This window comes from Calypte anna, chromosome 24 (genome assembly GCF_003957555.1).
Source record: "Calypte anna isolate BGI_N300 chromosome 24, bCalAnn1_v1.p, whole genome shotgun sequence".
Taxonomy (NCBI): domain Eukaryota; kingdom Metazoa; phylum Chordata; class Aves; order Apodiformes; family Trochilidae; genus Calypte; species Calypte anna.
In genome coordinates this window covers 5,516,677-5,531,123 of record NC_044269.1, presented here as the reverse complement: position 1 = coordinate 5,531,123, position 14,447 = coordinate 5,516,677, and the positions used below count along the sequence as shown (strand labels likewise).

At 55.4% G+C, this 14,447-nt stretch overlaps 1 protein-coding gene across 1 annotated transcript in view; it reads right to left on the bottom strand.

The window, feature by feature from the left end:
- DSCAML1 (DS cell adhesion molecule like 1) overlaps positions 1-13,061 on the bottom strand; it is a 77,663-nt gene extending 64,602 nt beyond the window's left edge. The window contains exons 1-3 of the mRNA XM_030464790.1: positions 13,016-13,061; positions 5,414-5,731; positions 3,444-3,590 (exon numbers count right to left, since the gene is read on the bottom strand). Coding sequence (XP_030320650.1) covers positions 3,444-3,590; positions 5,414-5,731; positions 13,016-13,058 — 508 coding nt within the window. The 5' untranslated portion in view covers positions 13,059-13,061. The remainder of the gene's footprint in view (positions 1-3,443; positions 3,591-5,413; positions 5,732-13,015) is intronic.
- Between the last annotated feature and the right edge of the window lie 1,386 nt (positions 13,062-14,447).

Sequence of the window (14,447 nt, the reverse complement as noted above, 5' to 3'; positions counted from 1 at the left end):
ACAGGGCAGCAGGGTGGCTTCATGCCCAACACGCTCCAAGCACAGGCTGCTTGTTCCTGGGCACCTCTCCTGGAACCAGCTGGGGCTATTCCCCATCCAGACAAAACCAAATAAACACCCTGCCCGCCAGTGAGGATCCCACCAAACTCATCTCCTGACCCCAAAACATCTCACTGACAACAAACACCCCACGGAGCAGTGCCTGGCACCTCGCCATGTTTACTGTCCCAGCATCTGCTCTTCTCCAGTGCCAGGAGGTTGGTGTCCCCCAGAGCAGCCCCATTGATGAGAGCACAATGCTGAATTATCCAGGTCCTGGCTCCTCTGCCTCCTGGACCGTCCCTCCAGCCCCTTGGGGTTGCACCCCAAAACTCTGCCCAGCAGCCTGGAGCTGGGGCCCTGGGGGGTTCATGGGGGGGTTGCAGTGGGACTGGTGTGTGGTCACAGCTCAGGTGTTTCTCAGGGAAAGGCACAGCAGAGAAGAGCACGTTTTGGGATAAGCAGCCACATAGAACCAACAAGAAAGCAGCTGCAGTTTTATTTCCCACATCATGAAACAGCTGCTGAAGAATCCAGTGAACAAACTTGGGCACTGCAGAGACGGGGGCAGAAAGGGCTTCTTGGGTCACATTAAGGTCATCCCCGAACCACCACAAAGAAATTAGCTTAGGTGTTTTTTAAACTCCTAAAAGACAACTGCTCACCAAGCACGTACACAAAAACATCTCTAAAGCTTCACGGAACTGATCTCTTTTTCTCCCTGCCCCATCCTTCTGGCAAGCTTTCTGTTTTCCTTTCAAGAGAAAGAGCTTTGTGGATATCCAGCGAGCAGCAAAGTAGATCTGAGTATCTGCAGCCCTCAAAGGACACGTATTGGGGTTGCTGAGAAAAGCAGCACCCTTAGAAATGCCTGCGCCTTGACAAGTGCTGTACTGAGTTCTGCCAACACAGTCTATCGAGCACACGACACTGAGGCACCAAATAGCAGCTCAGCTCAGGGCTTGCCAGTCCAGTAACACTCACTTGTCTCCAAATCCTGGCTCTCCCATGCCACCCCTGTGAGGCACAGAGCTCTGACAGGCTGGGCAAGAGGGGACAATGGACACTGTCACCTGCCCTTGATGCTGGTTACACCCACCAGGGCTTTGGTTCCCCAGGGACACCACAGAGAGCCACCCCTGACAACAAATGCTTGGTGCTCCCAAGTTAACACCCAACTTGCTCAAGTAACTCAGCACGCTCCCAGCCTGGAGACAGCACATCAAAAACATTAACTTCTAAAAAGCCTTTTTCCACCTGAAGTTCTTAAACCTGTTTGTAGCAGGAGCTTCTCCCTCTTTCCCTGCGGAAAAGGCAGGAGGGAGGTCTGTGAAACACTCTGCTCAGCTCACCATCCTCCCCCAACTCAAATGCACACCAAGATTTATCAATAGCAGCAGATTTGGCACCCCAGCCCAGGGGGTGAAGCACAGCCTCACACACAGCCCCCAGGATCCGCCACCATCCTGCCCAGTGTGGATGGACAGGCTGGGAGGAAAGGCAAGAATGATTTTGATGTGAGCACCGGCAAAGCAAATGGGTTTTTGAAAACCCTATAATTTCTCTGCAACCCTTGACTTCACTAAACACACATTTTTAGACTGCAGCACAGATAGGCATTAAACAAAAATGAGCTGCGCTGATGATGATTTATGTGCGGGATAACCTTCCATAAAGAATTTCTCTTTGATTCCAGGGTAAGTTACAGCGTTGCCAAGTTAACCAAATAACACCCCTCAACACCAAAACCAAAGCAGGGCCCCACAGGCAGAGCACATCCCTGCGACTGCTGGGAGAAATCCTCACACTGTTCCCCCATGGCAGGGACTCCCTCCTCCTCCTCCCTTGCCAAGAACCAGGACACAAGCAGAGACTCACCAGAGGTCAAGACAAGACCATGTTTTTGGTAACAGCAAAGCCACTTTTAGCTCTAACACAAGAGCATTTTAAAAAAATAAGCTTCAGGCAGATACTATATTTGTAATCCAACAGCAAAACATGTTTGCTTGTGTTGACTCTGCACTGTAACACAATTTATATGTTCTGTCTTTAGGGTAATTATTGCTTTAGAATGTTAAAATCGTTCCACTCTAATTAAATCATCATATTAAAAAATCCACTGCCACAGCAAACTTGAGAACCAGTCTGGTTAGGATCACGCGAGTGCAGGGATGCTCGGTGCACAAACCTGGAGCTGAGTGAACCAGGTCTGCCAAGAGGGAATGCAGTCAAGACTCTGCTCCATCCTGCAGGATCTGGAGTGGTGGGACAATCACCCCCTTCCCAGAGAGCCCTGCCAGCACCACATGGCACCACCAAGCCCCCAGCACCGCCGAGCCACCAGCACCACAGGCTCTGGTGCTGCTGGACCTCCCCATGCCCTGGGCACTGGCAGGCACACACCTGGGTGGGCAGAGCATCCCCACTGAGCCTCCTGACACCCCAGGAACCAGTGTCCTGCTCACTGCTGCCCCTTGCCACAGGGCTGTGCTGCACCCAGGGGCACCAGCCAGAACCACCACAGAACCAGACACCCCTCCAGGTGAAGCATTTGGATCCTTAAGCCAAAACCATCCCTGCCAGAGGGATGAGAACAGATCCCTCCCTGTGCTCCTGCCCTGCTCCTGCTGGTATCTGCCCTCCAACCCCACGGCACTGCCCACTGAGCAAGGCTGAGGCTGGAGCAGCCCTGGGACTGGCTGAGCTGTGAGCAACCACCACACACAGAGCTCTGACTTCGGGCAAAATCCTTTAATTCTCCTCAGATCCCCCCAGGGAAAGCAGTATTGATTGCTTTACTACCAGCTTACACACACTGCACGGGGCCGCCAGCGCTGCCATCAATACCAGCTCTGAGAAGGGAGCCAGGAGGTCACTTGGGGACATGGGGACACAGGGCTGGACCCTGTTGTGCTCAGCACCTGCCTGCAGCCCCCATGCTGCTCCCAAACCCACGGCTAGCCCAGCAGGAGCCAGAACCTGCAGTCCCAGCACACTACAGCTCCTCTCAAGCCGCACAGACGTGCCCAGGAGGTTGGGTCCCAGCAGGGCTCCAGCCACTGCTTTGCAGGACACGTCCCATGTTCCAGGGCCAGCACAAAAGGCTCAAGCTGCCAGATGCCCAAAGCAAACCAGCTCGAGGCAGGATGGGGCACAGACACTGCCACACTCACACCAGACATCTGGGAGCCCAGAGATATACAAACCACCGACCACGGCACCGAGGAGACCCTGAACACAACACATCTGCTCCCAACACTGGTGCTTTCCAGCCCTGAGATGGTCACCAGTAAAAGCCTTGGCTTGGGCACGGGCAACACAGCAGAAATTGAGTCTCCACGGCACAAGTCCATGCACAGCAAAGCAGCTCGGATTTTCCAAGAGAACAGCAGCTTCTCTCTTACCTGGGATGATAGAAACGGTGTCTTTCTCCCAGGACACAACACTAACGTATTCCTGCACTGAAGAGGGGATGAGGCACTTGAAGACAGCCACGTTTCCACGCATCGACCTTTGGTCCTCCACCCGAACGGTGTACGGTTCCCTGAAAACTGAGGAGAAAAGCAGATGGTTGGTGGCATGACAGTGCTGGAGGAAAACACACTGCCTTTCGCTGTAATCCCACATTTCCCAAACAAACCAGCCCACCCAGCCACAAACTGCTGCCATCCAAAACACCTCCCCACTCTGCCAGGGAGGGCAGCTGCTCTCCTTCAGGGACTGACAGATTTCCAAGCCACGGCACAGTGGGAGCCGTGAGCTGTCCCCAGGATGAGCCCCGTTCCTCACATCCTCACATCTCTGGGACTGGTGACATGGGACTCCCCATGACACAACCCCCCATCAGCACTCGCTGGGTCAGCTGGGTCCACCCCAGCCTCTTCAGAAAGGCAAAAAGGTGTCACCATACCCAGTAACATAGGCATACACCAACTCCTCAACTCCAAACATAAAACTCAGCGAGTGCAGCTGCCTCCTTACTGTGCCTTGTAGGACACAGGCACCTGGGCATGGCTGTCACAAGACATACATGCATTCAATCTGCCATCAAACAGCCCTTGGCCAGGACAAAACAGCTCAACAGAGCTCCCAGGAGAGAGCTCCTGAGCAGCACAAAGGGGAGGTGTTTTCCCAGGGTGGGAAGCACCCACCAGCACCGCAGCACACGAGCAGGGGAGCTGTGGGAGGGTGACACCACTTCCACCTGGGTTTCCTCAGCTTTCAGGGCACCCTGCTCGGCTGCAAGAGGTCAAGACAGCACCAGGGGAGGGGGTGGCATGGTGACGATATGGGGAGAAGCCCACCATGGAAAGGCAAAGCCTCCACAATCACATGGAGCAGGAGGTTTATTTATGGGCTTTAAAGGCCAGCAGAGACTGTGAGGAGCATCCATCCAGTCTGGCCTCCTGCACCCTGGCTGCCACCACCACTGCCCTGCACTCCTGGCCTTGCCCAAGGGATGATTTCCACAAGGGAAATGTACAGCCACAACCTAAAACTTCCCATTAGCAAGAGCTTAGCTCCTAGAGTCAACCACAGGCTTTGCCAAACCTCCCCAAGGAGCCCAGCCTGAGGTCCCCAGCAGGAGGGGGAAGCAGCTCTGGGCTCTACACCCGCATCTCCTGCACCCCATCTGCTGCTGGCCCTCCTCCACCCAGCTGTGGTTTATGGGTAACCTGAGAGTGCTGGTAAATAATTCACTCTGCAGAAGGGGGTTAATACCAATTTACTCTGCAGTACAAGGTATTAAAATAAAAATCCCTGTAGTCACTTCTGTCGTGTTCCCTCTGGTAGCCCCACTTTTAATAGGTTACATAATGAAGCCATTCCTGGGCTATTAGCCCTCCTCAGCCTGGTCAATAATTTACTATAATGGCTTTTGGAATCGGCTCTTTGCCATATTCCTCCCTTTTTCTTTGCTTAATAAGCCTTGGCGCGCTGAGGCTGGATGCTACGGTCGGAACAGGCAGGCTAGAGGAGGATGGGGGTCACAATGGGAGCCTCCCCATCACAGGCAGAGGTGGTCTGGCTCCTCCTGCTGCTGTGAAAGGACTCCAGGGGCATGTGGTTGGGTGAATTCATGGGAGAGGACCTCTCTTGCCCCAAGGCTGCAGCCACACCTGGCCTCTGTGCGCTCACTGGAACCCCCCAGTCTGCACATCCTGAATCCCCCAGCCCAACGAGGTCCAGTGCTGGCTCTGAGCATCCTGCCCTGCCCTCCACCTGCACGGCATCCCTCAATCCCCTTGCAACACCCAACTCTGCTCTGCAGCATCACCATCCTGCACCACGGTGTCCTCAACAGGCCAGCCAGCAGGCCAGGGAGATAAGCCAGCACCTCATCCAAAACCCAGGACCTGCAGAGAGCTCCTACCTGCTTTAACACGGATATTGGGGCTCCGGATCTTGCCAGCAGAGTTCTCCGCCGTGCAGAAGTAGTCGTTGTCGTGGATAAAGCTGTTGAAGGCTGATGGCGAGAAGGGGTAGAGCTGCAAAGTCCCGTTGGCATGGACATGCCTGATGTGGGGCACATCGTAGATGTCGTCACCTGTGGCCAGGTACCACCGAAGGACGGCGCTGGGTGACCCTGCTGCTGGGCAGGGGATCACCACCCCCACTGTGCTGGAGAAGGTGACCTGCTGGATAGAGTCGTTCACAAAGTAGAGGCTGGTTCCAACATCTTCAGCATGTGCTGTGGAGAAAGCAGAGGCCACAAGGGTTGGGGGGGGACGTTAATAAAGAACTCGCCCATCCCCGCTGGCACAGCGAGCCCCCCAGCACAGCTTCCCCCCCAGAGCCCAGCCCTGAGCCCTGCACACATCAGAGCAGAGCAGAGGAGAATCAGAGCATGGGCTGGAAGCATCAAGGCCACCTTCACAGGCCAGCGCTCCTGCTGGCACCGCAGGCACCTCCCCAGGACAACGAGGGGCTGCACAAGCATGGAGGGAGACCCACGGTACCCCCCCGGCTGCCAGACACCTGTTGGCAACACCAACACACCCGGTGCAAGCCTTCCCCAGCCAGGCAGAGATCTTCCCTCTACCCACACGCTACAGAAGCCCCAGAAGAAGGGCAGGAAAAGTGGGAACAGTGCTGCCCCCCACTCCCAGAGGCAGGGGAGCCCAGTGCCCCCTGCCCCTAAGCCCAAGCCGCATCCCCAGAGCGATGAGTTGGGACAGGCAGGGATTGAGGGCAGCACCCGGGAACAGCTCTCTGGGCTCCAGGAGGAAAACACTTCCCTTCTACACCCGGCGGGAGGGGACCTCTCCACCCAACTCCTCCGGCCTCTCCTTCCCGCTCTCCAGGACCACGAGCTCCCCCTTCTCAACCAAAGCAAGCAAGATTGCCTATAAATAAGGACGAGGAGGCCCCAGTCACTCCGAGCCGTTTGCTTTTTTTAGCTGTGCTCTCTCCGAGTGGGCGGAAGGAGGGGATGCAGCGCGGCCCTGGGCGGGTGTATTAATAGCTCCGGCTGAGAGCACCGCTGGCGCGGCCGATGAGCAGATCACTGCCGTGCCGCCGGCTCACAGCCCGTCACGGGGGACCCTCCACGGCCTCGATTCCCTGCCCTGGGGAGGAGGGGTTGGGAGCAGGGGTCAGAAGGAAAGCCTCAGCCATCTGGACTGCCTCGCAGTGCCGTGGTGGCCCTCTGGAGGACTGGCCACACAAAGCTGCCTCCAGCACCGTGCCAGCCTGCTCCACACCATCCCCAACCGGACCATCCCCAGCACACCTCAGCCCTTCCCAGAGCAGAGTCCTCCCCATCCTTCTCACAGCTGGATGGGCAGCCTCATGCCTCTCCCAGCAGCCATGAAATCACAGGCTCTCCTTCTCCACATGCTCTGCATCAAATTGTCACCCAAAACGACAAAGTTCTCTCCTCTGCCTCTGCTGAGCTCTGCTGTCCCATGGCAGGGACCTGCACTGCCTGCCAGAGCTGTCCAGCACACCCATCCACCCAAGGGATGAGCTGTCTGGCAAGGGCCAGCACTGCCACCACGCATGGAACAAGGGACCTACAGGTCATCTATAGGCATCTTCTATAGGCTATATGCCTATAGACATCTTCATCCCTTTCCCCGGCACCACTGGGTCCCATTCCCTGGGTCCGTGCACTGGGAGAAGCAGACAAAGCCACGTGCTTCTCCTTCCCTGCCAAGCACCAGCAGAAGGATGGAGCAGAGGGCTCCGGCGAGCCCCCACGCCACGCTGCCAGGCTTCACAGAGCCATGGGGCCACCACACGGCCCTGCAGGTGTCATTGTGTGACACCTCCAGCCTGGTTTGTCGGCATGAATCAGCATTTCCCTTCGCCGGAGCAGCACGGTGTGTCTCCCAAACACGTGGAAGAGACAAGTGTGCGTTTGCGGGCAGGGGAAGGGAGACAAAGCGTGCCAGCAGCAGAGCTGTTTGTGGCAACGCCTGCCACCCGAGCAGAGCAGAAGATGGCTGGAGCCAGGGCACACAGCGTGGCAAGGAGCACAGCAAAAGCCACCCTTCCTCACCCAAGAGCATCCAGCTGTGATCAGTACCCCGGCATCCACCCGGCTCCATCCAACTTCTCCAGCCCAGACCATGGCTTGAGAAGGTTCCTGCTCTCATTCGGACTGGAGAGCACCCACAGCCTGGAGGCCCCCTTAGAGGTTGGGAGGTGGGTGAGGGGCTGGGAGAAAGAGTGGAAAAATACCTCATAAACAGAGAAATTCAGATTGCCCATAAAGCTTTTTCAGGTCAAAGGGAGAAACGGATTTTCAATAGAAAATGGGGGTTATGGGATTGGCAATAGTAGTGTGACAGACGCATAGAGTTAAATCCGCATAATCTCCTTTACCATTTAGCATTGAGCACACTCCTAATTCCATGTTTCATAAAACTGTCTCCAAATCACCCGGAGAGATTAAAAATTTAGAAATAGCACCGCAATATTTTTAAACCAGAAATCACTGCTCACATCTGGTCAGATGTGCTGACCCTAACCTAAATATCGAGGGCATTAATTCTCATGAACCTGAAAAGAGGAGGCTGGAGGAGTCAAAACAGAACAGATTCTGCCAGGGAAGAGGATGCGACGCAGGCGCACGGCCCCGAGCATGGAGAGCAGCCTGCCAGCAGCTGGAGCCACGCAATGCCCAGCCAGGCACAGGCAAGCTCACTCTGAAAGGTGTGCATTTCAAGTTAGGAGAGAGCAATCTTCTTAAATTGTAGTAAATTACAACCTAGAGGTACTGAAATATTAATATCTCTATCTGAGCGAGACACTTTGCCACCTTCCCCTCGCAATGTTTATCAGTCTCCATGGCTGGACTTGCCAAACTCCCCTGCCTCCCGTGGCACAGGAAGCCCAAGTACAGCCCTGCTCCACGTTGCACCCCACGTGCTCCTTTGCAAGGCCATGAAGTGTCCCCAAGAGCTGCCACCGAGCTGTCTTATTTCTGGGGGTGGCAGCCTCCTGTCCTCCACACCTCACCAGGAACAGCCTGTCCTCTCCTGGGAAGTGGAACACTGCACTGGCAGCACCTTTCCCAGGATCTCCCTCTTAGGCTTGGTGGTCTGATGGCCCAAAGCCCACCTCAGCATCCCCCTGAGGAAAGATGCTGCCCAGGGACCCCCTCAGCCCAAAGCCCACCCACAGGAGCCACCAGGCACCTCCAGTCACCAGCCATATCGGGCTGCAGAGATGCTATGAAGAACAGCAGGCTAATCACCACCTCACCACTCATTTATTATCCTCATTAAGGGTGTTTGACACCTGCCCTGTTCAAGGAGAAAGCGAACCAGAGCCTGGCATGCACTGTGGGGTGGGAATTCCAGGTAGGTGGCAAGTCCTAATCATTCCTCCCTCCTGCCGTATGACACGGCTGTGACTCCATCACACACCACCTGCACATCCCTAACGCTGGAGCATCCTGTGGCCTTCCCTGGTCCCAGCTTCCTTCCAGCCCTCATCTTCAGGAGGCTTTTAACAGCCTTTTTCCTAACTTGGGGAGTGACCTTGGAGCTGTCAGAGTGAGAAGTGACACCCCCAGCACCACAGCAGGGACAAGGAGAGCAGTGATTGGGATGAGGTGAGGAGCACATAAGGTTGGTACCCATTGGAGCAGAGCCCAAGAGGCACAGGGACCCTGCCCGGGGCACAGCCAGGCAGGGTGCCAGCCCACCCTGGTGGTTGCTCAGCCTGAAGGGTTAGAGCACCATTCAAACACACCACTGGCTCCTTAATGCATCTGCATGGAAATGAAGGCCTGAACCACCTCCAGCTATTACGCCAGCACCCAGGCTGAGGCTGTAACCCTTGCTTGGGAAGAAAACCAAACCTCTCCCCACTTATGTGCCCGGCCCCTGAACCTCCCACCTCAGTCTGATGGAGGTACGGGTCTCACCACCCCATTTTCTGTGCTGGCCCTCAGCTGGACATCCCCATCTCTGCCTCATCAATGAGCCCCCCAGCCTGCCCCAGTTCCCCCAGACCCCACTACTCCTGGGGATGAGGAACAAGCACAGGGACCACAGGCAACGGCCTCTCCCCCCCAGCAGCCACCGACACACCGCAGCCATGCGGAACACCAAGTCTGAGGAGCTGCAGCTGAGTCCCAAGGGGACATCTGGTGACAATGCTGAGCCAGGTGACAGCAAGGTGCCCCCCCCCGGGGGAGGCTGGGGTCTCTGCCATCATGCACACCACAGCCCTCATGCCCGTGTCCCCAGGCAGAGATGAGGATCCCACCACAGGGCTGACAGGGAGGAAAAATGAGGGGAACGGATCAACGGAGCCAGTTCTGAACCCTCTTTTGCCTTCTCCTTCCCCCCCAAGCTGTGCCTGCCCCCTTCCCTCCTGGAGAGGAGCCGAGACAGCCCTTTCCAAGAGGCAGCAGCTGGGGCAAGCAGCAAGCGTCAGGAAATGCTTTTCCTAAATATTTGGTACAGCTCTGCTGGCAGCTGATGGCGGCGATACGCAGATTGGATGTGGAGGGGTTTATTTCTCCAGGATCTACAAGCAGGGAGAGGGTAACTCACCAAACCATGATTATGCAAAACCACGGGGCTGGCTACCATCTCGGTTTCAAAGACAAGAAAGCCTCTGCACCCAAACCTGCCACTGCATGAGCCTCTCAGAGAAGCACGCGGTGCAACGACTGCAGCAACCAAAAACCTTCCTCCTTCATGTCCTCCTCAGAACTCGGATTTATTACCAATCTGCTTATTTAGGGGGTGACAGAAGTTCCCATGACCCAAGGCATGGCTCAGAACCTGCATGCTGCCGTGTCAGGAGAATTCCTGCCACAAAAGAAGACGCTTCCAGTTCCATCCTTGCTGCTCAGCTGCCTGGAAGGAGGATGGAGCACTGCCTGGCCCCCCACTCCAGCATCAGCTGGGCCGAGTGCAGGGCTTGAGCCCCCCACCCCAGCAGCCCCAAGAACATCCCTGGCACCCTGGCACAGTTCCTCTGGAGAGCAACCACACCAGCAAATATCAGGGCTGCCTCTATCAATTTCCACAGCCCAAGGCAGGAGCAGCCCTAAGCCCACCCCACGTGCAGGTAAGGGCTCTGGGCAAGTGGCCACCGCGGCTCCCTGTGCCGGGAAATTTTGGCTGGATGCAGGATGAACAAACACGGGGCATGGCGAGGAGTTCAGCACTGCGGGCTTCTCCTCCATGTGTTTAATGAGGTTTCCATGTTTCATTTCAGAGACAAACGAGCTCTGTGCCACGCTGGGGGGGGGGCGAGATGGGGAAAGAGATTAAAACCCACAAGCGGCATAGTTCGCTGCACCCAATCCAGGGATATAATGTAAATATAATGCCAATATAAATCAGGCAGCTGAGGGATCTCCCAGGCCAGAGATGTTTTCCCAGCCCCAAGCCTCTCAATTTTGACCGGTATGCTCTTCATCACACCGCTCACCACTCACCTCCCCTCCTCCTCTGCCTGGCTGCTCTCACTCGCGCTGCCAGACCGTCCTTCTGCTCAACTCCCCGCTCCTGCACTTGCCAACCACCTATTTCTGTTTATTTCCTAAGCAGAGGAGAAAGAAGCAGCTACAGCCCATCGAGGGATTTCTAAACTTCAGTGGTCCCTTGGATAAAATGTTTATTTGCTTTCAGTCTCTACTTGAGCTCTTGTTCCACTGCAGGAACACATTAAAAGGATGTGCTTCAATGCCCAGAAATATTAAGTATCTGAAAGGTTTATCATGCATTAAGCAATTCATTTTTTTTTATCCTATTATTATAATGAAACTCCTATTGTATTGCCATCTTCTCTTTGGAACCATTTCACTTTAACACTTTCCATCACTGAGACTGTTCAACACTGAAGATACATTTTATTTCTTAAAAAAAGAGAAAACGAGGCCACAAGGAGTTGTGCTAATGGAGGCTTTTAATTTGCTCTTCTCGGAAGAGATAGCTCTGTGGGAAGAGATCCCTTTTCCAAGAAGCTGGGGGTGAAGACATGCAAAAGCAACAAACCCAATGCAGCTCCATTATTTTGACTATTGGGGGGAAAAAATTGTAGCGTCCTCGACACTTATTCGTTTTCAGTTTTGGTTTTTTCCTTTTAGCACAGTAAAAAATGCAAATGTAAGCAAAGCAGATGCTGGCACGTTCAGCTGAGCAGATCCCAAACACAATAGCGATTTTGGGTAAAGCTCCCAAATGCAGCTTTTCTCCAGCTTGAATAAAGCAGCGATTCCATAATTAATAATTGATGGAATAATTGATCACCACCACACAACTGGACAGGATGCCCTATAGAGCCTCAGTAAATATTTTTCATCAGATTAACATTCAGAAAAATGGGTAATGTAATAGGCAGCAGGAGAAGTCTTATGAAAGGAGGCAGCTCTCTCCCCTTCCTTCCACTTTCCTCATTTCCTAAAATTTGCCCCTTGCCGTTCGCAAATGTCAAAAAGACAATTAGGGCAAATGTCATTTGACATCCTCCAAGCAGACAATTTCCCAAAAGGTGGGCACTTCCATCACCACATCTGCAGATCAGGTCATGTGCAAAGAGGCAATTTATTACAGAAACATCATCAAAAATTCCCGCAGAATCGGAAACAGGCAATTCCTTTATGTAACATCGATTGATCGCTGTACCAAATGCTCTGTGATTGAACTACCAGTGTTGTGGGCAGCCCTTTGGCTTGTTGTAAATTGCATCTATAGCAGAGACTCGCTTTAGAGTATTACCTCTATATATTCAGGCAGCATTCACTTAATCTCAAACTTCAAATTAATCTCTGATCTTCAAATGTGCATCTCCTTGACAGGCTTGTTTCATTTTTCCCCCAACCCCCACAGTCTGATTTATACCAAGCCGCTGGGTTACACTTCATACAGCACTCCTGGAGGGAAGGATGCGATGGTTAAAGCATCGCTGGATTTATTCCGTTTTATGGGATTAGCCCATTCCGGCTCTAAGTCATCCCGGCAAGTAGGGACGGGGAGCGCAGGTCTCGGCAGTGCCGCTCTAGCCCCGGTCCCGAATCAGAGGCTGCTCAGTGCGGTGCTTCACCCGCCGGCCCCGGGGAGCGGCTGCGGGATGGCTCCGACCCGGCCCCGCTCCACACGGAGCGCTCCCGGAGCCCCGCAGAGCTCCGGGCACCCCGGAGCGGGCGCTCCGACAGCCCGACAGCACGCACCCAGACCTCGTAAGCTCCGTCACGGCTCCCCCAGAGGGACTCACCCGGAGCCCCGCAGCCCGGGAGGGCGCCCCGAAGGCTGCGACCGGAGCCCCGAGGTTGACCCCCCGCAGGAGCGCACCAAAACCCCGCAGCCCCGAGGTCGGCAGCTCCGGGGGATCGTACCACATCCCGCAGCCGGCTTCCTTCGAGGGGCTCGTAACCAGCCGGTGCCCCAGACTCCAGCAGCCCGGAAAGCCCGGCCGGGCACCGCTCGACGGCAGAGAGAGCCCGACGCCCGACGCCCCCCGCCCGGTTCCCGGAGCTTCGCCCGCCGCCCCCGGGGCGACCTACCTTTCCGCAAAGAGTACAGCAGGAAAAAAGTTACCAGCCACATGCCATAAAGAGCACCTGCGGCCCCGGGCTGCGGCGCAATTGCGGGCGGTGCGGTGCCGTGCGGTGCCCCGGGTGCCGCGCTGCCAGCCCGGCCGAGGTGCCCAGAGCCCAGCTCGCAGCCGCTCCTCCTCCTCCTCCTCCCTCCTCCCTTCTCCCGGCGAGTGGCGTCGGGAGGGTGGGCCGGGCTCCCGCGCACTCCCCGCCCCACAGCCCCCGCCGAACCGGGATGCCCTGCCCGGGGTGCTCCTCTTACCCCACACTTTCTCCTCTCGGGGGTGAGCTCCCCACTGCACCCTCCCCCAGCCCGGTGGGCTCGCACCTGGGCAAACATCCGCGGCTGTCCGCAGGTGCCCCCCGGGGGTCAGCGCCAGCCGGACTGTGCCGGACACACTCCATAAAGCCGAGCTTCCAGCTCGGGGGAGGCTGGAGCTCAGCCACCACTTCCCCCACACCTCCATCTCCCGCAGCAAGGCGGATTGTCCCCTGGGTAAGCCGTGTCCTGGCCGCAGTAGCGTGCCACAGCCACCTAAGAGGTGCCACTAGCAGCTTTCCTCCTCCTGGACACCTTCAGCAGCCTGAGGACAGAAATCTGGTCTTGACAACACAAACAGCCCCAAACTGTGCTGCTACCCTGTCAGGGGACATAAGCAGAACAGGGCCTGGCAGTCTTCATTACACATGCATCCCCTTCTATCCAGCAAATAGCAAATAAATACTAGCTAATGCTTCACTTCGGGGTGTTATTTATCTCAGGCTTAATTCGAGCCTAAGATCTTACTCCCCAAGACTTAGTCGCAGCAAAGCTAATTTGTCTGGACCATTAGAGCAGTTCAGAATGTCTTTTCTTCAAGTGATTATAGCAGGTTTTCTTTGCTTTCCAAAACAGCCTTTCCAATCCCAATTTGTTAGAAAATAAACAGAAAGAAAGACTGAAGCATTCCAATTTCCAACAACATAATGAGTGGGGAAAAAAAACCCACCACCAACAAAAAACAAACAAACAAAAAAACCCAACAACAAAACCCATCACATCATGTGCTGATTTTTAAAAATGCACTGTTTAGATCTGGTGGAAATCTATGGCCTTTCCTCCTCCTCCCTCTCCAAGGATGTTGCTTCCCCTGCCTTGGTGCTGCCGAGCTCCATCACCACCGCCTGCTCAGCCGGTTCCCAGGCCGCCTCTTCCAGCTCTGTCACGGTGCGTGGGTGTCCCCAGCACACAGCCCTCCCACCCCTGTCCCCCATCCCCCACCAAACCCCCCGTTGCTGGCTGCTGGCTCGCTTACACCCCGGGCCGTGCCACCGGCATCCCGAGAGGCGACGGAGCAGCAGCTGCTGCACACCCAGCGCCCACGCATCCCTGTAGGAATCGAGGTGCATTTCAACTGCC